This window comes from Nicotiana tomentosiformis, chromosome 7 (genome assembly GCF_000390325.3).
Source record: "Nicotiana tomentosiformis chromosome 7, ASM39032v3, whole genome shotgun sequence".
Classification (NCBI taxonomy): Eukaryota; Viridiplantae; Streptophyta; class Magnoliopsida; order Solanales; family Solanaceae; genus Nicotiana; species Nicotiana tomentosiformis.
This window is the reverse complement of record NC_090818.1, coordinates 60097769-60123269: the sequence shown is the minus strand read 5'-3', so window position 1 is coordinate 60123269 and position 25501 is coordinate 60097769. Positions and strand designations below refer to the sequence as shown.

The 25501-nt window shown below is 38.1% G+C and overlaps 1 protein-coding gene and 2 non-coding genes across 3 annotated transcripts; 2 read left to right on the top strand and 1 right to left on the bottom strand.

Moving 5' to 3' along the window:
* Positions 1 to 1625: 1625 nt before the first annotated feature.
* Positions 1626 to 1732, top strand: LOC117273560 (small nucleolar RNA R71). The gene has a single exon (XR_004503564.1). It is a non-coding gene; the product is annotated as a small nucleolar RNA R71 (small nucleolar RNA).
* Positions 1733 to 20076: 18344 nt separating this feature from the next.
* LOC138895652 (uncharacterized) lies at positions 20077 to 20901 on the bottom strand. The gene has a single exon (XM_070180363.1). The coding sequence runs from the start codon at positions 20899 to 20901 to the stop codon at positions 20077 to 20079; it is 825 nt and encodes a 274-aa protein (XP_070036464.1).
* Positions 20902 to 25058: 4157 nt separating this feature from the next.
* LOC117281775 (small nucleolar RNA R71) lies at positions 25059 to 25165 on the top strand. The gene has a single exon (XR_004512405.1). It is a non-coding gene; the product is annotated as a small nucleolar RNA R71 (small nucleolar RNA).
* Positions 25166 to 25501: the final 336 nt, after the last annotated feature.

Below are 25501 nucleotides of genomic sequence, written 5' to 3'. Positions count from 1 at the left end.
TTCTTTATGTTCCATCTGATTGAACAACATAAATGCGTTTTCTAGTACATCATCTTTAAATGCACTCATCGCCAGGGCTGGTTTGTCTACTTCCACTATAGAAATTATAGCAAGATCCTCGTAATGACGAGGCAACTGAATGGCTCGGTACATATTGAAGACTTCTTCTATATTGTCCACCCTCATGATCATCTTACCTTCTCGAACTTTGATAATTTCATCTCTAATGGCCAAAAGAGGTCGTCCTAAGATGATTGGAACTCGCTCATCAGCCTCATAGTCTAAGATGATAAACTCTGGTGGCAAGATAAACTTTCCAATCTGAAGAGACACATACTCAATTATCCCCTCGGGGTATGCATAAGTCTATCAGCCAACTATAGTATTACTGTGGAAGGTGGCGGAGCTCCTAAGCCTAATTTCTTGAACACTGATAATGGCATCAGACTGATACTTGCACCCAAATCGCAAAGAGCTCTACGCATATCAACCTCACCAATCTTCATAGGGATGGTAAAGTTGTCCGGATCCTTAAGCTTTTGTGGAAGATTATGCTGGATCCTAGAAGTGCACTCCTTAGTGAGTGTGACAGTCTCAAACTCAGTTAATCTCCTTTTATTTATCACTATGTCCTTGATATATTTAGTATAGTTTGAAACATCGAGGATAATGTCCAGCAGAGGGATTTTTAAATATATCTGCTTCAACATATCTAGGAATTTATGAAAAATGTATTCATCATTCTTCTTTTTCAGCCTTTAGGGAAAAGGGGTGGTACCCTTTCTGCTACATGCTCAGATTCGGCTATGTTTTTTTCAGCCACCTCCATGAGTTTTGGCGTTCTTTCCTCTTCGAGCCCAGTTGTCTCTCATTTCTCAAAGTAACTGCATTGACTTGAAGAGTTTTCTCTGTATCGCTTGGAAGAGCTCTCGTTGGTCTAGTGTTTGATTATTTGTCATCTGCCTGAATTGCATCTCTAGAATTCTGAACTCTATATGCAGCTGTTGATTTTCAGTCGTTATTTTTTGGTTATCGAGCACGAACTATTTCATCATATCGGTCAAACTTTCCTCTGCTTATTGTGGTGGTTTCGGTGGCTGATTTTAACTACCTAGAGGCTTGTTGTTGCTCTGCTTTCTACCCAATGAGAAGTTAGAATGGTTCCTCCAATAAGGATTTTATGTATTACCATACTCAGTGTTCTGATTCATCGAACCTCTAGTTTGCTGCCCCTCATAGTAGATGGACTCGGGGTTCGTAGGACATTGGCCACCCCTATGGCCTTCCCCTCAAAACTCACAATAAATTGGCATTTGTTTCACATGTTACACCAGTTGCACTTGTTCTTGAGAACCTTTCTAACTTAATTAGCTATCTTAGCTATATCAACTCTCAACGCTGTGAGGGCATCTATTTCAATCATACCACTTGTCTTAGGTCTGATTTCTCTACTTGGTTCTCCATCTCCTTGCCAAGTTTGATCATTTGCAGTAGATTGGTTCAACAAGGCTTAAATTTCACCGTATGGTTTCTCCATGCACATACCTCCGCAAGCGGAGGCTATGTATATCTTGAAGGATTCATCTAGACCTTCCACAAAAGTCTGACCAAAAACATTATATATTTGATCATAGTGTGGGCAGTCTCTGAGTAGCTTTTTAAATCGCTTCCAAGCTTGGCGAAGGGTTTCCCCTTCCTTTTGTCGGAATCCACAAATCTGGCTCCTTAGCGATATTGTCTTCCGAGAGGGGAAGAATTTTATCAAGAATTTTAGTGCCAGATTATCCAAGATTCTGATTGAATTCTCCGGCTCCTTTTGAAGCCACGCCTTTGCTTCCCCCATAGTGAAAAGGGAAATAATGTCAGTCAAACGTAATCCGAAGAGACATTTGGAAATTTGTACGTATTTGTGATTTGCAAAACAAATTAAATATGCCTCTGCAGATCCTCATTTGGAAACCCCACATATTGTCCTTGGGATTGTATAGTGGCACCATATATTGTTTTAGCTCAAAATGGCAGGTGATGGTCGGCTTGACGATAGTTTGTGTCATATTTGCAAGGCTAGGCCTTGCAGCTACGATAACTGGTAGTTCTTGATTATTTGTCATCCTTACAGGTTGTGGAATTCAATAATTGTTTTATGATTTTTGATTTTCTTAAAATGTGTTGCCGTTTTTGCTGCTTCTTTTGCTGCTTTCTTATTTTTGGGAAAGAGTCTCTCAGGTTTGTTCTCAAAGGGTTCAAGTTTTACCTTTGTCCTTTTTCCCTGACATTCACTTTCAAGTACCTCAGACAGATCAATCAAACAAGTCAAAAGTTGAAGAGAAAACTTATAAAAATTATCTCAATTAGACAATCAATTGCTAAGTCCCCGGCAGTGGCGCCAAAAACTTGTTGGATGCCCAAGTACATGCAAGCATACGTAGTCGTCAAGCAATAAAGTGACTGAAAAATCGGATGTCGAATATACAGAGACGTAGAATTAATTGTTAACTAAGCTAACTAAAATTAATTTACTATCCAAGGTGATCAAAAGTATTGGTTTTCTATTAAAACTACTATTGCAAAATTTAAACAAATAAACAACTAACTCATTAAGAAGTAGGCTATTGTGGTTGGATTTTAATCAAAATCGATGAAGATTTCAGGAGTGTGGTCAGTTTATCAATCCTTTTGAGTTCGTAATAATACTTATTAATCCAAATTATCTATGGTTGCTAGTTGATCGGATCGTTTATATAAATAGCATGTTTTCACAATACTTTTTCTCTATCCACAATATATCAATCTTATATTCCTATGGTATTGAATTTAGTATGAACGAATAAAATACGACATTCAACTAAGCAAAACTGTTAGGTATGTTCCTATCCTAACCGTGCAATCCTTCCCCAAGCCACGGGTTCAGAAACAAGCTCTCTCTAATTCTATTCTAATCTAAACACGACTTTTCCAAACATAGCATAGATAGTAAATAGAATTCAACTGCCAGCGAAACAATTAAGCAGTTATGCACAGAATTAGAGAAACAAACAAAGATGATAATCCGAATTAACGGTGATGTAATTTATAAACTTCAATATTCATGAAAACCACAACATTTGAAAATAGAGTGCTTAGCCACTCATGTTTGTAGTAACAATTATCCAAGTATTTTGCATAAACAAATTACAAAGAAAGGATGAAGGGACGAATAACTCTATGATTTTCCCTCAAACGTTGTGCCACATGGTATTTTTGCCTCCAAATAATGTCAAACCCTTCACTAATCATGTTTAGGAAGTATTTATAGGCTAGGATCGAAGCATCCAAGTCCAAAACCGAGTAGGAAATAATTAAGTCGCGGATTGTGCACACTGGGTGCCTGACCTCGTGGGGCCAGGTCAGGAGCGTGCCTGGAACCTTGCAAGGCCAGGCTGGGTGCGAGAGCCAGACATCGCCTAGTCTGGCGCGTGGTTCTAGGCTTCTTCCTGTTTTGCCTTTTCGTGTTTTTTTCTTATATTTTCGGCATCGTTTTGTACATCCTTCACTCATCGTTATATTTCAGTGACCATACACATAAAAAAATAACTTAATAAGCTTAAACGTCGTACATGTTAATATGAAACGCCAAAATGTAAGGTAAACAATATAATAAAAATATACATTTATAACCAAACATTAAACACATCTAATTTATTTATCGATTAAATGAAAGAGGGAGAGAGGAAATGTCAACGTTATGGAAGTTTTTTTATAGCAAAAAAGTAAATTATTTCCGGCTAGACTCCTTTTATGGAGGGATTCTATTATGGAATGCAAATATATAGTTGTCAGGAATGTTAATTAAGTAATCCTGCTAACATTTTGTAACTTTTTAAAAAATATTGCACATTTATGTTTTTTCCCATTTAATAATGACAAGAAATTTACAAATATTTTGACCATTTTAGGTAACATCAGCAGGATCAATGAAATAAAGAACGTAATGTCCTGAGGATTCTAGGTAACCCTGAAAAGGATATTGATATTACCAAATACATACTTTCAATATAATATAAATTACCTTTTTAGTACAGTCACCAATAACGATTAAAACTCTTAAAGTGTCGGCATCTCTAGTTTTGTCGGAACTTTTTGTCAGTACACTTCCTCAAATTTATATTATCGATCTTTTAAAGTTTTTCACACCCCCTTAAAGAATCATGTAGCAGCTTAATCATTAAAATATTTTGTCTAGTTGAACTAGCACTCAACTAATTTGAAAAAGAATATTCTAAAAAAGAAATATAACTTAATTTTCTTAAAAGGTAAAAATGTCTGAATAAATTTAATTTACCGAAACTATTAATTTTGGCACCATGAAGCAGCATTTTAGTAAAGTACGACTGAAACTTTGTATTAGTAGTAGCAAATCACACGTTGCTAAATTAACAATCAACAACTTTCTTCGTTCTCTTTTATTTATCCATTGTATTAAAAATATATATATATATTTTTAGTGAATACCCTAAAACTTGAGAGGAATTATCAAAAAGACCTCCTCAACACTTAAATTGGTCAAGTGACCTCCCATTTTCTTTCTCAATTCTTTTGGGGTTGAAAAATGGTTTAAATCGTCTCTATATACCTATCAAGCATTGTATTAAAGCTCAGAATGCATCAATTTTGGTAAATCCTAAATTTTTTTTTTTCCGTTTCTTACATTTTTTATTTCGGGTTTTGTATAGTGATTCGTTCATGTGCATGTTCAAGATCGATTGGGTTGTGAATAACCATATCTTATATGGCGTGGGTGGTTATATTGACTTCTTGGACTACCTCTATGCTCTGCATATTACAATTTCGTCATAACTGCCAACCTAATATTTATTGATAAACTTGTGGTCGATTGTTTTCTGGTCATAGATGTTTGCTGGAATTGGGGCTTATTTTTTCTATTCTAATCATAAGTTTAAAATTATTAAATGTGACATTGCATATTTTGATGTAGGAAACATGAGGAGGAAATCAACCGCTAAGAAGCATATTCCTTTGACAAAGCCTTCAAAGCCCTCAAAGCCTTCAAACATGAAAGAAAAATGCAGAAAAAGAAGCATCGCCAAGTAATGCAATTGCCGAGCCTTCAAAAACTACTACTAGAAAATGAAAAAAAAGATACTTCTAAAGCTTCCCCTAGTAAAGGAAATGTTGAGATTTCTAAGCGTGATAGGAGAAAAAAGAACAAAGAGCCATTAAAGTCTACCAATAAAAAAATGAACAAGATCAAAGTTTAGATTAGTTGACGAGGACATACACGTTAGTAATAAATTTATTTCAATGAGGTTAGTATTAGAGGGTGTTGATGAGGAGGAGGAAGAAGACTTGGACATAAATGCAACACAAACGCAAATGGAAGAACAGGTTTCTAAAAAAGCAATTGTTGAAGAAGAAAATGGCAGTGATGATGAAGCTTTTTAAGTGTGGAGGATGATGAAAATAGTGATGATGATGCTCAGGAGGTTGATAAAGATGCTAAAGAAGCAAAAGAAGAACATATAGCAGAAGAAGTAGCAGATGAAGAAGATGATGATGATGAAGAAGAGGATGAAGATGATGAACAACTTGAAGATGGTAAAAATGGACTGGAAAGTGAAACAAATGCAGTAGTTGAAGGTGACCAGGATGCTCTGTCAATTCCTATGTTTGTAAGGGCGATCGAGGCATCCAAATAGAGATTCAGGACTTTTCTAAGAAAGCATAGACATTTTTCGGCCAAGATAAGTGTGAGGTCTAGTGTCAATGTATTCCGCGATTTCAAGGATAAACTTAGGACAATCAAATTAATGGGAAAGTTTAATAGTGGTTGTTTTGGTCAGTTTGCAAAACTTTTAGAGCACTGGACACAATTCAATGGACATCATGTCCATTCCCTGCTGCTTCGCCGAATTTATTGCGCGAAGAAGTGCGAGTTGTGGTTTTTAGTTAGAAACAAGCCTATCCACTTTGGATTGAAGGAATTTGCTATGACGACTGGATTGAACTGTTGTGCCAAACCAAGTAAAGAAGCTATGAAGAAAGTGATGGATGATGGCCAAGCATTCTGCGATAAAGTTTGCCAGTCTAGCAGGAAAATAGTGGATGCAGAGCTGCTTTTAAAATAGTTGAAGTCCAATAGGTTTGACACAGTCGAGAGGTTTAAGATTTCATTGGTGTGGTTTGTCCATTCAGTGTTGCTTGCAAGGGATAACATAGCGCGCGTCGATAAGAAGTGGATTCATATGGCTAACAATCAGAAAGTTTTCTTGAAATATCCACGGGGCAATGAGTGTTATGAGATTACAATTGAGTACTTGAAGAGGGACATGTCGCCAATGTACAAATCATATGTGAGCAAGAGGAAGGAAAATAATATCTCTGCTAAAAAGTCCAAATCACCTAGTTATGCCTTGTACGGTGTAATGACCCAACCGATCATTTTAACTTTTAGAACCCCGTTCCCTAAAATAAAACTTTTCGTAGGTGCTTGTAAGGTCCCGAGGGCCTCGGGTGAGTTTCAGATGGTTAACGGATCAAAAGTAGGACTTAGATGCTGCAAAAGCTGCTGCAATTTTTCTGCTAGAAATGCTGTCAAAATCGGGCTGCATGTCAAAATCGAACTGCCAGACAAAAATCGAACCCCTGTCAAGAACGTGCTCCCGAGATCGAGCTCCCAAGAACGAGCTCCCGATATCGAGCTCCCAAGATCGAGCTCCCAAGAACGAGCTCCCGAGATCGAGCTCCCAAGAATGAGCTCCCGAGATCGAGCTCCCAAGAACGAGCTCCCGAGATCGAGCTCCCGAGATCAAGCTCCCAAGATCGAGCTCCCGAGAATGAGCTCCCGAGAACGAGCTCCCGAGAACGAGCTCCCGAGATCGAGCTCCCGAGAACAAGCTCCCAAGATCGAGCTCCCAAGATCGAGCTCCCAAGATCGATCTCCTAAGATCGAACTCCCAAGATCGAACTGGACAGATCGAGCTCCCAAGATCGAACTGGGCAGATCTGTAAGTTATAAAAACAGAGGCATTCAACCCATTTGCCATTTTTGACAAACTCGAGCTTGAACAGAGACGGCTATTGACAGATTTTCAAGGAAAGACATGTGGGGCAAGTGATTCTAACTCAGATTTGATCAATATACACGAATATATCATTATTTTCACAATTTAATTAGTGTTTTGAGATTTAAATTTGGAAAAGTTTAGAAATCTCATAGAAACGAAATTTTGAGATTTCAGTATCGATTCGGAGTCCGATTTGAGTGAAACTAGTATGGTTGGACTCATAATTGAATGAGTTATCGGATTTCATAACTTTCGCCGGATTCCGAGATGTGGGCCCCGCATGCGAATTTTTAATTAATTTCGGATCTTTTCTTTAAAATGTAGTATTTTCTTATAGAATTGATTCCTATAATATTTAGTGATTGTATCGAATTATTTTGGCTAGACTCGAGAGAGACGGAGTTGGATAATCGGGGAAAAGGCCTTATAGTTAATTAAATTGGAGCAAGACGAGGTAAGTCTCTTGTCTAATCCTGTGAGGGGGAAATTACCACATAGGTGATTAAGATTAAATAATTGTTGCTAATTGTGGGGGCTACGTACGCACGAGGTGATGAGAGTCCGTGCGTAGCTACTATTAATGCTAAAGTCCGGGTAGTTTAGGACTCAAAGCATGTATTACTTGTGTAAATTATATTCTTTGATTAATTAATATTAATTGATATATATGAATATATTGTGAATTGTTTGATAAAGATATTAAAGGATGGAAATCTCATAAGCTTGATTTTCTATTTAAATCAATTAATTGTTAAAAGAAATTGTTCTCCTCCCAAATTTATCTTATAATAAACATACTGTCCTTCCGGAGGCACATAAGAAAATGTCCTCCTTTCTTGTGGAGCGGGCCGAACGCCTCGGCAGGATAGATGCATCTATGGATCGCGCCGCACGTCCCTCGGTAGTGTACACGACACTCTGAATCGGGCCGTACGTCCTCGGCAGAAATCATGCTTAATAATAATAATAATTACACGATACTTGGACAGTTCATTACAGCTTGTAAAGTTATCTGATAAATTGGAATTTTTATTGAAATTGAAGGATTTACTTAATAGATTAGAAATTATTTGAATTGAAGGAATTTAATTGTTATACTGAGAATTATTGGAATTGAAGGAATTTAATTACTTCTGCTGGTTCAATAAATTATTGTTAATTATGTGAATCATCGTTGATATAAATATTTCTATTTTCATGATTATTTAATATTGTTGACCCATAGTGAGTGTCATAGTCGGCCATCTCGTCTCTACCTCTTCGAGATTAGGCTTGATACTTACTGGGTACACGTTATTTTCGTACTCATACTGCACTTGCTGCACATTTTATTGTGCAGGTACATATATGTATAGCAGCCTTATGGGCGCAGAGGTGTTATAAAAATTATGGGGACATAGGTGAGCTGCATTCTATATTACGATCCGCAGCTAACAGAATCTCCTTCAGAGTTATTATATTTTCCTGTCTAATTTGTATTCTGGACAGATGTTGTATTTTATTTTAATTTCCTAGTAAATGCTCATGCACTTGTGACACCGGGTTTTGAAAATGGTTGTGAATTGTTTAGAAATTTAGGTGCAAAAATATTTATCATTTACTCTATGACTTTTTATCTCTACAATTTTATTAAAGAAATTTTTATTTCAAAAATACTAAAATGGGTAATTAAGTTAATTGATTATGGTTGGCTTGCCTGACAGTGGTGTCCGGCGCCATTACGACCTTTTGGATTTTGGGTCGTGACAACATGGTATCAGAGCACTAGGTTCACTTAGGTCTCACGAGTCATGAGAAGGTCTAGTAGAGTCTTGCGGATCGGTACGGAGACGTCTGTGCTTATTTTCGAGAGGCTACAGGGCTGTTAGGAATACTTCCCTTTTTGATTCTTCATCGTGTGATTCAATTCCTTTGAGGCTTATGCCTACATTTCCTTCCTATTCAATCTTATGCGACGTGAAGCACTTGTTATACATTGAGGATCGAGGAAAATTTTAATGGTACTACAAATGTAGTACAAGATACTTCTCCTTGTGTAATTAATTGGGCTATTGTCATCGCTTTGCGAAAGGCCGCTCTGTCATTTCAAATTAAATATCAGTACTACCTAAGGTTTGAGATTTGGCATTGATTGTTATGACGATTCGTGTGTTGTTATCGCACAGTGTTTATGAAATGGAAAAAATTCCTGTCTATGTGTCAGGGCAGTAAACGACTTGAAAGAAGGTTTTCTCAGTACATGATTCAGAGGCTCCATGTTTTAATTCCAGCGGAGAAAAGGCAACCGGACTATGAATGTTCATGTTGGGGGTTGATGGAGTAACGAAGCTTGATATTTTCGAGTGTGGTAGAGTTCTCAATTTTGATGTGATGTCATCGCCTTGTAAAATGCGTTAAGGTTCGCCAGTGTTATGGTTTTCTTCAACTCGCCTTCACGACGGGGTGTTAGAATTGGTATAGGGGAAGCAGTCGTTAGAGATCCCGTTGTGCAGTAATTCAGGATCGAAGCAGCATTTCTAGTATTGATGTCTCGAGAAGGATGATCGTCAGAAAGGTTTAAAGCTGGTAACGAGCTATTGGTTCAAATGCTACAGAGACGGATTTTGAGTTAAGGCAACAACTGGGCAGCGAAGGATGAGGAAGGACATGTGGAAGGTGCCTTGCGGTGGTTAGGTTCCGAAAAGGCCAAGTGTAAGAAAACAGAAGAAGAGTATTTGCTTAAAGGAGATGGTTGACCAAAGTGGGAGAGTGGCAAGGTAGCACATGGGTTACGTGGTAGGATGATTACATGTCTTGAGGAACATTATGAGTGATTTGGGATGTAAAATGGACAGTGACTAGGTCTACGGACTTAATTTAGAATATTGGCTGCTATATTGAGGAAGATTGGATAAAACATGAGGGAGTTTCTTGTTATAAAGAAGGATACAACATGACTTTGGATTGGAATGTATTGTCGCACCTTTAGTTGACGTCCATGAGGAGTGAACAGACTGGTGCAGCTAGTGAATGAGCTCGGACTCAGGATGATCTACTGATTTCGTAGTAATTGCACCCAGTGCAGCGACGTTGGAATATGTCGGCATGTAATTTCCACAGGTGGGTTATCTCCTGTGAGCAGGTTAGCAGTCGCGTGGTGTTGACAAAGCTTGTGCGAAGAATTCTACTACCTACCTGGTAAGAGATTTAATATGTAAATGTGGCTAGTGGTTCAGAGTGTTTATTAAAGGTTAATAAAAAGATTTCGAGGAAATTTGGCGAGTTGCGTGTGCAGGATCATGTCAACGATAAAGAAAGAATCTCGGTGGATTCCTGAATTTTATAATTATAGCTTCAAGCTAAGTGGGAGAGCCCCATCGTCTATGATTGGATTGCGTAGTGTCAAGTTGTGCGGTTTCTGGTTATCAGTGTATTGGTGGGTCATTGCAACTAAGGAAAGAAAACATCAGTGGTAATTTGAGCAAAGGATTTGGGGAATGTGTGCCATATTTGGCCTTATCAATTCATATTCAGATTTTTGGAAGGCTCAGAGTTTATGCTTCGTGTAGATGTAATGCACAAGAAAGTGAGGCAGTCGGATGTTTCCTTGATAAAGTGCCCATGTGCTAGCAGGGCCTTGGAATTGATCATGTTTGGGAACAAGTCAGAGCAAGTGACTCTCAATAACGGTCTTAGCGGGTTCAAAAATTTAAAGTGCGGTGTCTAAGGATCTCGAGTTCGTAGTATGGTTGAGTATCGAGCTTTTACAGCAGATTATGAAACAGGGCTTGGAGTACTCTGCGTTATCTTTAGGTTGTGGTGTAGCATTTGAGAAACGGAAGAAAATAACTTCAGATTCATAAAAGAAGTATCAGAATGGGTGTAACAGTTAAAGATGAAAAAAAAGTGCGCACAAGGAGGGGTATGAGATAATTTGTGGATTTTGAAACAGCGTGGTCTCGTGAAATAAGGTCACTTGGGATGAGTGCGGATTTGAGTTCGCGATGTAATGAATGAAGCTATTATTATTTCTAAGGCAAGTTGAGAATAAATTGAGAAAAAGACGGGTCGGCTAACAACGGTTGAATCGGCATGATGGTGGCAATGACCAGTTCCTTCAGCGCATAGAGTTATGCATGTAATTTGTGGCGGTACGTGCGAGACTTGGCGGCTGCCGTAATTGATTTTATCTGGAGAAATTCAAGTATTATGGCATGTTATGTGTAGAGGGATCCCGAAAAAGTTATGGTGGCTTAGACCACTACTTGAGGTCGGTATTTTCTACGGATATGAGAATTCAGTCATGTGTTGCAATGGTTCTCTTGAAATAAGTTAAGAAGAAGGTTTCTATATGATGAAGTGTTTACTCTATTAGTGGTTCGGGAGTTATGATGGAATTCGTGTACTCCTGCGCATTGGCGTGGTTAAGTGCACTAAGTAGCATGGGATTCGAAAGTTGAGGATTTAAGATTTCGGTTCGATGTTGACAAGGATGTCATGAACTCGGATGAACAGGAAAGGGATTTAGATGTTTAAAGTAAGATGGTATTGTTTTTGGCATCATCTAAGGTCAATGTCAGGTGTAAGAGACCTTTTGTATTGATTTGTGGATTTTTGATATGCTTTACAGCATTAGTGTAACCGGTAGCATGGATGTGCAGACTTGTTACCTGGTGCAAAAGGTCGTGGGAGCGTGTCTCATGAAAATATTGTGGAAGAGTGACATGTAGTCACTTGATTGAGTGAAAATTGTAACCAAGTATGAAAGCTCCCTATATCAGAGTGACATGTGTCTCTATATCAGGCCGGATGTATTCATTTCAGCATAAAAGCTCCCTATGTTGGAGTATTCGGATGTGGGATGTCGTTTTGTCGTCGGTTATTTCATGTAACACTATATTGTGCCGTGTGAGTTATGAAATGGCTTGATAAATTTCTTATGTGATGAGGTTCCGCATAGCGATGGTGTTATGTGAGCAGGATGGCTCTCGAGATTCAGATCATATATCGTACCTTAGTTGTGCTTGAGTTTTGTAGCATATGGCGCTGTCGGTTCTTCCAGGGATGATATTATGCACTGAGCGTGCTTGTGTCCGATATTCGGATATTTTGTAGTAATGAGTATTTTAGCTCGATAAGTATTTTCTTATAGATTCTTTTTGTGCGGATCGGGTGGCACGCCGCCACAGGTATGTTGTTTGGATCGGGTTGCACGGAGCAACGGTATCATGTGTTGATTGGGTTGCACGTCGCAATAATGTGATGTTGAGTACAGTCTCCTATATTCTATTTTGTGTGTTTGTGTCCCTTTTTCTAAGGAAGGTTCATGATACTTTTTCAGTTGTCTAATTAGTCACGTGGGTTGAGAAATCCTTTACAGAGTTTGTTTTTCTTATGTATCGCAATCGAGTCCGTAACTTATTAGCTCATCGTGGCATCATATGAGGCTTATTGGTTCGTTTTATCGTGTCTGAGGTGGTTTATTGCCTGAGCAGCTTATACTTGGTGAGACGAGATTATTGGATTTTGGATCTGTGCGATCAGATTATATGGAGTGTAATAAAGAGCAAATACCATTATTTGGTTATAATGAGGCAATGGTTCTTGTCATAAGGAGAAACTCAATAATTGTTGACTCGACAGTTGATTATGAATTTCTACACATTTCTTCCATCGTGGAAGAATTTCAAGAGTTGTAACATGACTTATATGTATCATGAGGTGTGTTGTGAACATCAGATTCGTGAACTTTTGGCTATTGTTATCGGAGGATGTTATTATAGTCATGTGAATGATGCGGTGCATGGTCTAAATTCAAAAAAAAGGTATGCAATCCTGTATTAGTGCATCGTGTAGTGATTGATACGACATTCATAGGTTGGAGACATGCATGGTGGAGAATTCTGGATGTTAGAATTGTGCTCTAAGGCTTATTTGCTTAAATAAATGAGAGAATTTTAAGATTGGCTCGAGTTAATGTGCTCAACTGGGTGTGGTAGCACGAGTAGGTGCACGAGGTGTTAAAAAGTAATTTTGGATAACTCCAGAACACTCCTTAGCACGTTCGAAGACGAACGTATATTTAAGTGGGAGAGAATGTAATGACCCAACCGGTCATTTTAACTTTTAGAACCCCGTTCCCTAAAATAAAACTTTCCGTAGGTGCTTGTAATGATTTATGACTTGCGGGGATGGTTGGTTCGGGATTTGAAAGTGTTTGAGGTGAAACCGGAACACTTGGTTTCTTAAGTTGGCCTTAAAGTGCTAAATTTGACTTCGGTCAACATTTTGAGAAAACGACCCCGGAATAAAATTTTGATGATTCCAACAGCTCCGTATGGTAATTTTGGACTTAGGAGCGTGATCGGAATTTTATTTGGAAGTCCGTAGTGAAATTAGGCTTGAAATGGCTAAAATAGGAATTTAAAGTTTGAAAGTTTGACCAGGGAGTTGACTTTTTGATACCGGAGTCGAAATCCAGTTCCGAAAATTTTCATAGCTCCATTATGTAATTTATGACTTGTGTGTAAAATTTGAGGTCCATCGGAGTTGATTTGATAGGTTCCGACATCAAATGTAGAAGTTGAAAGTTCTAAGTTTCATTAAGCTTGAATTGGAGCATGATTCGTGATGTTAGCGTTGTCTGATGTGATTTGAGGTTTCAAATAAGTTTGTATGATGTTTTAGGACTTGTTGGTGTTTTGGGTTAAGGTCCCGAGGGCCTCGGGTGAGTTTCGGATGGTTAACGGATCAAAAGTAGGACTTAGCTGCTGCAAAAGCTGCTGCAATGTTTCTGCTGGAAATGCTGTCAAAATCGGGCTGCCTGTCAAAATCGAACTGCCAGACAAAAATCGAGCCCCTGTCAAGAACGAGCTCCCGAGATCGAGCTCCCAAGAACGAGCTCCCGATATCAAGCTCCCAAGATCGAGCTCCCAAGATCGAGCTCCCAAGATCGAGCTCCCGAGATCGAGCTCCCAAGAACGAGCTCCCGAGATCGAGCTCCCGAGAACGAGCTCCCAAGATCGAGCTCCCGAGATCGAGCTCCCAAGAACGAGCTCCCGAGATCGAGCTCCCGAGAACGAGCTCCCGAGAATGAGCTCCCGAGATCGAGCTCCCGAGAACGAGCTCCCGAGAACGAGCTTCCAAGATCGAGCTCCCAAGATCGAGCTCCCAAGATCGAGCTCCCAAGATTGAACTCCTAAGATAGAACTCCCAAGATCGAACTGGACAGATCGAGCTCCCAAGATCGAACTGGGCAGATCTATAAGTTATAAAAACAGAGGCATTCAACCCATTTGCCATTTTTGACAAACTCGAGCTTGAACAGAGGCGACTTTTGACATATTTTCAAGGAAAGACATGTGGGGTAAGTGATTCTAACTCGGATTTAATCAATATACACGAATATATCATTGTTTTCACAATTTAATTAGTGTTTTGAGATTTAAATTTGGAAAAGTTTATAAATCTCATAGAAACGAAATTTTGAGATTTCGGTATCGATTCGGAGTCGGATTTGAGTGAAACTGGTATGGTTGGACTCGTAATTGAATGGGTTGTCGGATTTCATAACTTTCGCCGGATTCCGAGATGTGCGCCCCGCGGGCGAATTTTTAATTAATTTCGGATCTTTTCTTTAAAATATAGTATTTTCTTATAGAATTGATTCCTATAATATTTAGTGATTGTATCGAATTATTTTGGCTAGACTCAAGCCAGACGGAGTTGGATAATGGGGGAAAAGGCCTTATAGTTGATTAAATTGGAGCAAGACGAGGTAAGTCTCTTGTCTAATCTTGTGAGGGGGAAATTACCACATAGGTGATTAAGATTAAATAATTGTTGCTAATTGTGGGGGCTACGTACGCACAAGGTGACGAGAGTCCGTGCGTAGCTACTATTAATGCTAAAGTCCGGGTAGTTTAGGACTCAAAGCATGTATTACTTGTGTAAATTATATTCTTTGATTAATTAATATTAATTGATATATATGAATATATTGTGAATTGTTTGATAAAGATATTAAAGGATGGAAATCTCATAGGCTTGATTTTCTATTTAAATCAATTAATTGTTAAAAGAAATTGTTCTCCTCCCAAATTTATCTTATAATAAACATACTGTCCTTCCGGAGGCACATAAGAAAATGTCCTCCTTTCTTGTGGAGCGGGCCGAACGCCTCGGCAGGATAGATGCATCTATGGATCGCGTCGCACGTCCCTCCGCAGTGTACACGACACTCTGGATCGGGCTGTACGTCCTCGACAGAAATCGTGCTTAATAATAATAATAATTACACGATACTTGGACAGTTCATTACAGCTTATAAAGTTATCTGATAAATTGGAAATTTATTGAAATTAAATTGTAGCATGTAAAGCTATTTGATAAACTGGAATTTTTATTGAAATTGAAGGATTTACTTAATAGATTAGAAATTATTTGAATTGAAGGAATTTAATTGTTATACTGAGAATTATTGGAATTGAAGGAATTTAATTACTTCTGCTGGTTCAATAAATTATTGTTAATTATGTAAATCATCGTTGATATAAATATTTCTATTTTCATGATTATTTAATATTGTTGACCCATAGTGAGTGTCATAGTCGGCCATCTCGTCTCTACCTCTTCGAGATTAGGCTTGAGACTTACTGGGTACACGTTATTTTCGTACTCATACTGCACTTGCTGCACATTTTATTATGCAGGTACATATATGTATAGCAGCCTTGTGGGCGCAGAGATGTTATAAAAATTATGGGGACATAGGTGAGCTGCATTCTATATTACGATCCGCAGCTAACAGAATCTCCTTCAGAGTTATTATATTTTCCTGTCTAATTTGTATTCTGGACAGATGTTGTGTTTTATTTTAATTCCCTAGTAAATGCTCATGCACTTGTGACACTGAATTTTGAGAATGGTTGTGAATTGTTTAGAAATTTAGGTGCAAAAATATTTATCATTTACTCTATGAGTTTTTATCTCTACAATTTTATTAAAGAAATTTTTATTTCAAAAATACTAAAATGGGTAATTAAGTTAATTGATTATGGTTGGCTTGCCTGACAGTGGTGTCCGGCGCCATTACGACCTTTTGGATTTTGGGTCGTGACATACGGCTTCTCATGGGCATACATGGTAAGTATTAAAACAACCTTCTAATATTTCTTTGCAAATGAGTATTATTGTTTTATTTACTGGAGATAGAAATTAATACTTTTTAGTTCATGAAAAATGTAGGAATGGGCGTACGAAGCAATTCCGCTATTTAGTCGTAGTGCCGAGAAATTAAAGATAATACCGATGCTGCTTCCAAGGATGTTAAGATGGCACAACAACAAAGTGACATCTGACCCGGATTGGGATCTATTTAAGAAAAAAGTTGACGACCCTGGTGTGGTAAAGAGAGTACAATAAAACTCCACCAGTAGTTTAGAATCAACCAAAGTAGGAGATTATCATAGACCTCGGATCTATTATTTTGTATTGCTTGTCTAATGACTTCTATCTATGCTATATTTCGGAGGTGCATCCTTACCTTATTCCAAACCTACGTGAGATGGATATGGACTACATGAAGAATTGGTACCATACGACGATCCTATAATCGACCAGCTAGCGGTTGATTTGGAAAGGGTTGGCGAGCTCGAAACACACACTTAAATTATGCTCGCTAATCAAATATAGTATAGAATAATATCGTATCCACAGAGATTGGATTTAAACAGTATTCTTGTAGTTTCTAGCTTGATTGCTATCCAAGATGATTATCAATTGAGATTTATATGATTTCTAACTAAAATTAACTAAGAGTCAAAAGCTAATGACTAATGACAATCGAAACAAGGAAAAAGCAAACAAGGTTATCAATGGGAGAAGATAGGGTTTTGATAGGATATGTGCAAGATAATTATTTGGGATCTAACTCTAGATAATTCACATCTAATGTTTAAGTAAGTCTCTCGAATTCACTCAATTATTAGTTCACACGTTCAGCAGAAACTCCTCTCTCGATTAAGTCTCAACCTCACGAGATAAACCAATTTAAGCACGTGAAGATATGCAAGAATGCATAATGCATTGGTCTTTAGGAATATCTCTTTCGATTATTTTCCTAACTAGGTTTAATCAATGATTCAATTAGCCTCTTTCGATTACTTAGAAGAATCTATGAAGACAACCAACAATATAATGCAAAGATATCACAAGTTATGCCTCTCTCGATTACATGAACAAGTGAATATTAATGAAACAATTAAATCATCCAAAAATGCTTCAATACATAAAACTAGAATTATAATCCACAAACAATTATTAATACACCAAATCCATCAAACTCTAAAGAGAACTACACCATAAACATGGAACAATTCATCACAAATAAAATTAAAGTATAGGAAAACATAAATTCAAACCAAACTCGGGTCTTGAGTGAATAAGGAATGATTAAATCCTTGTGCTTGTATTCTTACAACTCCTCCTCAGCCTCCTTAGGTCAAAGGTATGTCAAAAGTCCAGAAAATAACGTTTTCCTATGTATTTATACCAAGTAGAGCCGGGCCAAAATAAAATCACCTTCTCCTAGCCGAAATAGGACATTGGCTCTATAAATATTACATAGGCGCGCCGCATGGGGCGACGCTCCATGTGGGGCATTAGTGGGGAAATACAGAGAGCTCAACATATGTCAAGCAGTAGGATTTGCACTGTTGCGACGCACCATGCGCCGCCCCACGCGCCGTAGTAGTGCAAATTTCTCAGAGTGTTGCTTTTTGCTTGCGTTTTGACGTCCAGACTTGGCCCCCGACCCCCGAACACGATCCCTACTTAATTCCTTGGGCTTTTACTCAGACTTCAAATCTCCAAATATCTTGAATTAGCTCCACAACATCTACATAACTTGGAATCACTCCTACAAGGCGTAAAAACACAATAAGTACATAACACTACCAATTAAAGCTCAAACAGAAAGAAAGGGCAGTGAATTAGAGTGCAATAAGAGACTAAAATACGGGATTATAGCCTACCATCAACACCCCGCACTTAAACCATTGTTCGTCCTCGAGCAATCAAACTACACTTCATATAGACATGACCTTTATGAACAACTCTCATAACTCATCATACCAAGAATATTTGAAACAAATTAAGCACAATATCGTATCATCCTCACCTCAATATTTGACTCAATATCACCACACATTTTTCACAACCCCCTCACTTACTCTAACATAGAGGTCAATGACATTAACTGTCCTTCATGAATTAAGTGCCCTCACACAACAATAGAGAGTAGTTCCAAACACAATAAAATTTAAGAACAATCAGGAACTCAAGATAGACAGAATTCACTCACTCTCATAAACAACATTCATATGCCACAAAAGACGTATAATAGGCTTGCCCGTAGTTTATTACTCTACTAATTGAGCCAATTCAGTCAAGGATCAAGTAGGAATTTAATTGGTTGTAATGTAGGTTGCGGGATGGGTAGGATACATTTGGATATAAGGGTGACTACACCTCCCTAAGCACTTTAATGCATAATTACTCATTCAAAACCCCACACTTATGTCAAACCATAACTCCACCTTCACATAAATATGCGTCAACTCCCTACTTCTTTAAGCACAAATACATCAAGATTCACCACTATCAAGGAATATTTTGCACAACAATACAACTATTTTTCCTTTTCTTTTTCAATTCCAGTGGCTCTTATTTTTTTCAAAAATAATGCACCTTTCTCCTTTTTTCAATAGTTCCACTCAAAAACCAAACCAACCACTCCACACTTCAACTTTTGCAAAGTTCATAACAAATTTGAGTGCTCACGAGAGGTAAAATAGATGGTCAATTCAAGCAAATGGGTAGGGCTTATAATGTGGTTGCCAAAGAAACAGGATTACATGCTCAAAAGGGTTAACTATCATACATAACAATTAGGTGGGTAAACATATCATTGGCTCAATAAAGAAATGCCTATATCACTTCCAAAACTGCATGAAACTACTATTTCGCTTTGCAAACACACAGGGCAAGTTCTAGATATCAAATTCAATGCACAGAATACACAAACCTCACAAACACATTGCACGTAACTCACTCAGGATTGGACTATCATGCCAATCTAGTCAAAGCAGTTAAGCAACGTTAAGATAATATACTTTAAGGTACTTATACAAGAGTCAAAAACTAAGCCTAAGCGTCACACTAAAGCACTCACTATTCTCAAGGTATAATAAAGTTAAGAGATATTGCCTTCAATTCAAATCACATCACAAGGTTTCCTACTCCTAAAAAGAACTACTACTAACTACACCCGATTCAAACAAAACCTATGGAAAAGAACCGCGACACAAAGAAAAACCAAGGGAGAATTATTATACTACCTAACAAACGAAAATCTTTTTGTCTTTTTTTCTTTCGACTTTAATCCCTCAAGAAACCTGTCGATGATATCAATCATCGGGAAAAATCAAAAAATTTAAACTTTTTATGATATTTTTTCAATTTTGTTTTCTATCTCCAACTACTACAACTAACAAAAAGAAAACTACTATACATACATACAAAGGATACACCCCACACTTTAAGTTGTGGCATGTCCCCATGATACACAATTAAAAAGCATAAGGTAAAGGAACTTCCCTAAATATCTAGTCGGGGTCTAAGTCGAAGTCGGGCTCCATTCCTCGGGCCCGAACTAATGCACACATCCATGCAAATAACTTCTTCTCAGCCTTCTTAGGTTACACCCCACACTTATCTTTCTCGCTCACCAAAGCCTTCTCTTTCAGGCCATTCACTTTCCACTCAACACTCGCAACTGGTTTTTCTTTTTGCACCCCCTTTTCTACATCCATCTTGAAAGTCACAGTCTCCTCACCCACTCTAAGCATGAGTTTTCACTAATGTATATCTAATATCGCTCTGCCCGTCGCTAAGAATGGTCTTCCTAAGATGAGGGGGACCTCCTTATTTTCCTCAATATTAACCACTATAAAATTCCGCAGGAAATACGAATTTATCCACCCAAACTAACACATCTTCCACTATCCCCGTGTATTAAAGTCGTTTGGTTTGCCAGCTGCAACGATATTGGTGCCGACCTTATTTCTCCAATCTCCTTTTCCAGTTTCTTGTAAATAGATAGAGGCATTAAATTAATTGAGGCGCCAGAATCACATAAAGATTTATCAAAATTAATAGTTCCTAAAGAGCAAGGTATAGTAAAACTCCCTAGGTCTCCACACTTTTGTGGGAGTTTATTTTGCAATATCGCACTGCAATGCTTTCTGAGCTTGACCAGTGAAGTCTTCTCTATTTTCCTCTTCTTCGTGAGGATCTCCTTCAAGAATTTAACATAAGAAGGAATTTGTGAGAGTACTTCTGTGAATGGTAAGTATACATGAACCTGTTTCAGCATATCCAGAAATCTCTCAAACTGCTTTTCCAGCTTTTCTCTACATAGCTTTTGATGGAAAGGTAGCGCAGGCATACGCTTGCTCTCCTCATGTTCCTCTCTTATCAATTTTTCTTTCTTCTTCATTATCTCAGCTTTCATCGGGCCTTTCTTCTTCTTGTCATCATCACTTCCCAACTGCTCCTCAATTTCTTTCTCAAGTATCACATATTTTTGGATCGGGGTGAGGTCTTTAAACACTTTCCCACTTCTCAAGGTTACAACATTCACAGTTTCTTTGGGATTTCTTTCAATATCAATAGGGAGAGTGCCCGGAACCCTTTCAGATAATATTGTTGCAATATGTCCCACTTGCTTCTCTAAATTTCGAATTGCTGCCCCTTGTACTCTAAATCTTTGATCAATTTTCACAATGAAGGCCTTCATGTGATCTTCTAGACTAGGTTGATTGGGTTGTTAAGTCTGAAACTGCTGCCTCGACTAATTCATAAAACCAGGAGCTCCTTGTTCTAAAATCTCGGGTTGTTTTGTTTCCATGCATTAGCGGTAACCCCAGGTGAACTCCATGAAAAACCGGGGTGCTTTTGACCCATTGCATTAAAATTATAATTTCCCACAACATTCACTTCCTCAGTTGATGCTTGACTGAAATGACCCGACAAGTCGTTTTGAGAATTAAAGTCTTGTTTGGCGGTATAAGGTCCTGAGCATCTTTGTGATGTGTATTATGACTTGCATTTGTGGTCGACATTGGTTTTTAGATGATTCAGGATTAAATTAAAAGAACAATTCTTATTTTTGAAGCTTAAATGAAAAGAGTTTATCGGAGTTTGACCTTTGAGTAAACAACTTCGGAATGGAATTTTTCTGGTTTCAATAGCTTTGTATGGCAGTTTCGGACTTAGGCGTATGTCTGAATTTGGATTGGGAAGTTCATAGGGCAATTCGGCACATTTTGGCTAAAATTGAAAAGTTTAAGTTATGGAAGGTTTAGAGGTTTGACCAAGAGTTGACTTTGGTGATATCGTGGTCGGAATGTAATTTTGAGAGTTGTATTAGCTTTGTTATTTTATTTGGAACTTACATACAAAATTTGGTGTAATTCCGGGTTGATTTGATATGTTTCGGCGCGAGGTGTAGAAGTTTGAAGATTTGGAAATATATAAGTTCGATTCGTGGTACGATTTATAGTTTTGACGTTGTTTGATGTGATTTGAGTCCTCGAGTAGGTCCGTGTTATGTTATGGAACTTGGTGTTATGTCTCGACGGGGCCCCGGGGGGCCCGGGTGCATTTCGGATGGGCCACGGGCCATTTTCTTATGTTTTGGAATGCTGAGTTCTGGTGTCTGATGTCCTTCTACGCGATCGCGAAGGTAGAGACGCAGTCGCATAGGCTGTTTGGTGAGTAACCTATTTTCCTTCTTCGCGTTTGCAGTACAAGGTTCACGATCTCCAATGTGTACATTCTCCTTCATCGCGTTCGCGTAGCTCAGTTTTAGCAGCTGGTGTATTTTCTCTTCGCGATCGCGTTGTGCACTTCTTGGGGCATTATTGTTTTCCTTCTTCGCGATCACATGTACCTATCCACGATTGTTTAGTACAATTTCTGGCAGTGGACCTTTCCTTCTTTGCGATCGCATTGCTTCTTCTGCGATTGCGATGTGCAAATACCTGGACAACAGAATATATCTTCCAAATTGAGGGGTTGGCCATTTTTACCAAATCTTGAGTTGTAGAGTTCGGTTTTGAGCGATTCTTCGAGGGTTTTTCAAACAACTCATTGGGGTAAGTGTTCATAACTAGAAATTTATTATATTCCATGAATCTACCTTTATTTTTATCTTATAATTAGTGTTTTGAGTTGAGGAAAATGAGAATTTTTGGAGAAATATTTCAAAATGTAAAATGATGATTTGAGGGACGAATTGCTATAGGAATTTGATAATTTTGGTATGGTTGAACTCGTATGGAAATGAGTGTTCGAGTTTTGTGAATTTTATTGGGTTCCGAGTTGTGGGCTCGGTGGTTGACTTCTTAGTTTTAATTAAAGATCTAAGCTTTATTATACGAAATTATTTTCTATAAGTTTTATTTATGGATTAAAGTTATTCTGGCTAGATTTGAGCCGTCTGTAGGTTGTTTCACTTGAGAGGGCCATTTTAGAGTATCGACCTAGCTTCTTTGAGGTAAGTATCTTGCCTAACTTTGTGTGGGGGAAAGGGGGGGAACCACCCCTTAGGATTTTAGTATTTGATGCTAATTGTGTCATGTGAAGTCCGTGTACGCGAGGTGACGATTACGTGCTCGGGCTTATTTGTGGAAAGTTGACCTTTTAAGGCTCTTAGGTTCATATGTTCATTAGATATGAGGTTTTTTGGTTATGTTATGTTCCCCCATTTACTAGTTTCACCTCTACGTGTCTTAATTGGATTTAATTACTTTATATTCCACCCTTATTGCCTATTTGACTCTTGTGTGCCTTAACTGAAGTTGTTGCCTCTTCGATTGTCATGCTATCCTTTCCTTATTGCTTATCCTTAATTAAAATTATTATTATCTCCTCTGTAATTGTCTATCCTTAATTGAGGTTATGATTATCTTTTTCGTTGCTTATCCTTAATTGAATTTGTTGTATCTCTTTATAATTTCTCAACCCTAAATGAAGTTTAGTTATCCTTTATCGTTGTTGCCTCATCCTTATTTGGAACTATTGACTCATGTTTTCTCCCTTGTTGAGCTATTCTTATTGAGACTAGTATTCCCTATTTTGTTTATTCTTTGAGAGCTCGTTCTATCGCTTCTTTGTGATCCAAAGCTCTTGAGTTGATTTACTTGTCATATTCTCGTGTTATTGTTGTTGTTGTTGCTGTTGTACTCAGCTTGTTGAGCCGAGGGCTATGCGCGGTTGTCATATTAACACTGTTTAGAGGAAATATTGTAGAATATGGGCACATGTTGTGAAAGTCATTCTATTGTGATGTTGTGTTTTTGGCACGTGATATTGTTGGGAGGTTTTGTTCAAGTGTTTGCACGAGATTTCTGTCGTGCTATTGTTACTATTGATGATGCACATGCATCATGACAAGGCAGGTTATATCTGTATATTTTTGCATGTGACGAGGCAAGGTGGGAACATTTATATGTGCGTGCAGCGAGACAAAGGCAGGCATTTACTTATTTATTGTGCACGTGGAGAAAAAAAGGTGGGCTATGTCGGGGATTGATATGTGATGACTTAGGATGGCCTGGGGACATTGTTGTTGTTGATATTTGTGTAGTGGCATACCTAACTTGTGTGAGTTTTACTTTTTGCAAATTGAGGGTATCGTTTCTTATGCGCCGTTTATTTTTCTCTACTCTTATTTGTTGGCCCGAACTGTGATAGAACACTTGCACAAGCATACACGTACTTTATCACCCTATTGGTTTAAGAAGATGAACACTGATGTTACTGACCATTTATGCGTACTCCGTCTACTTGTCTCCTATGTGAGAATTTTTGTATTGTCCGTGTAGTACCTCGTAGGGATTATTGGCTAAACTTGCGTGAGAGCGGTTATTCTTATTGATTTGCTACTTGCTTTTCCCTTGTTTGGTTCCACCAGATTTAAACTGTGTCCAGCTTACTCTACAGTGTTATTACTTGTTGTGTCCAGTTGCTAATTGTTGCTTCTAGTTCCTCTTGCAAGCATCGTATTATTGTTGTTATCATGCCTAGCTTTATAGAGATATGGTATCCTGCTAGTTCTACACCTATACTTGTCCAGTTTATTTAGTCCAGTAGGTGTCTTGAATGTCCCTCGTCACTACTCCACCGGTGTTAGTCTTGATACTTACTGGGTACCGTTGTGGTGTACTCATACTACGCTTCTGCACATTTTATGTAGATCCAGGAAATTCAGAGTTGGTCGATCGCTAGCCAACTGTATGGATATTCCTGTGGACACTCAAGGTAAACCTGTTGCTGCGTTCACAGGCCTCAGAGTCACCTTTTGTTATTGTACTTGCATTGTTTTATCTCTATTTTGAAACAATGGTATTTAGAGGTTTTTGTAGCAAACTCGGTATAGCTTATGACTTATACTACCGGTTTTAGGAATTGTAATTTGTATAATATTTTATCTAGTATTTTTCATTTGATGGTCGAATTCTTCTAATTATTTAGTAAGTGTGAGGCTTACCTAGTCTTAGATACTAGGTGCCATCACGGCATCCTACAGAAGGAAATTTGGGGTCGTAACAATTACACTCATGAGTAAGGTGTCCTCTTCCGCATATATCACAAGCTGCGTGAGGCTCATTTTGTATCGAAGCTAAGGTCAGCTTTCGTATTTCTTTAGCCATAACATTAAGTTGTGCATGTACAAATGTGTTAGCATCAACTTAGTGAACACCAATTGATCTTCTTCTTTCAGAACTCTCATAGGGCCACTGATTAGCATCTTCAGATAACTCATCAAGAATTATAACTATCTTTTCTAGAGTCTTCTTCATCAAAGGGCCTCCAACTGCATTGCTCAATGTTCTACGTGAGGCCGGTGTCAATCCATTCTAAAAGTCCTGGAGTTGCATCCATAGTTCAATTCCAATATGTTGACACTTTCTAACAATCTCCTTAAACCACTCTCATGCTTCAAAAATAATTTCAGTCTCTTTCTGGCAAAAGTTATGGATTTCACTTCTAAACTTGCACGTCTTAGCTGAGGAGAAATATTTATCAAGAAAATTTCTGGTCATCTCCTCCCATGTTCTAATCGATTCCATGGGCAAGCTTCGAAGCCACTGCTTTGCATGATCTTTAAGTGAAAGGGGGAATGCCCTTAAGTATACTGCATCTTGTGACACCCCATTGTATTGAAATGTGTTCATAATCTCCTCGAAGTCTATTAGATGTGTGTTTGGATCTTTGTTCATCTTTCCTCTGAAGACACAACAGTTCTGAATGGTTTGAAGCAACCCTTGCTTCAACTCGAAATTGTTAGCTGCAATTGGAGATGGTCTAACACTTGATAAGCCTTGATTGTA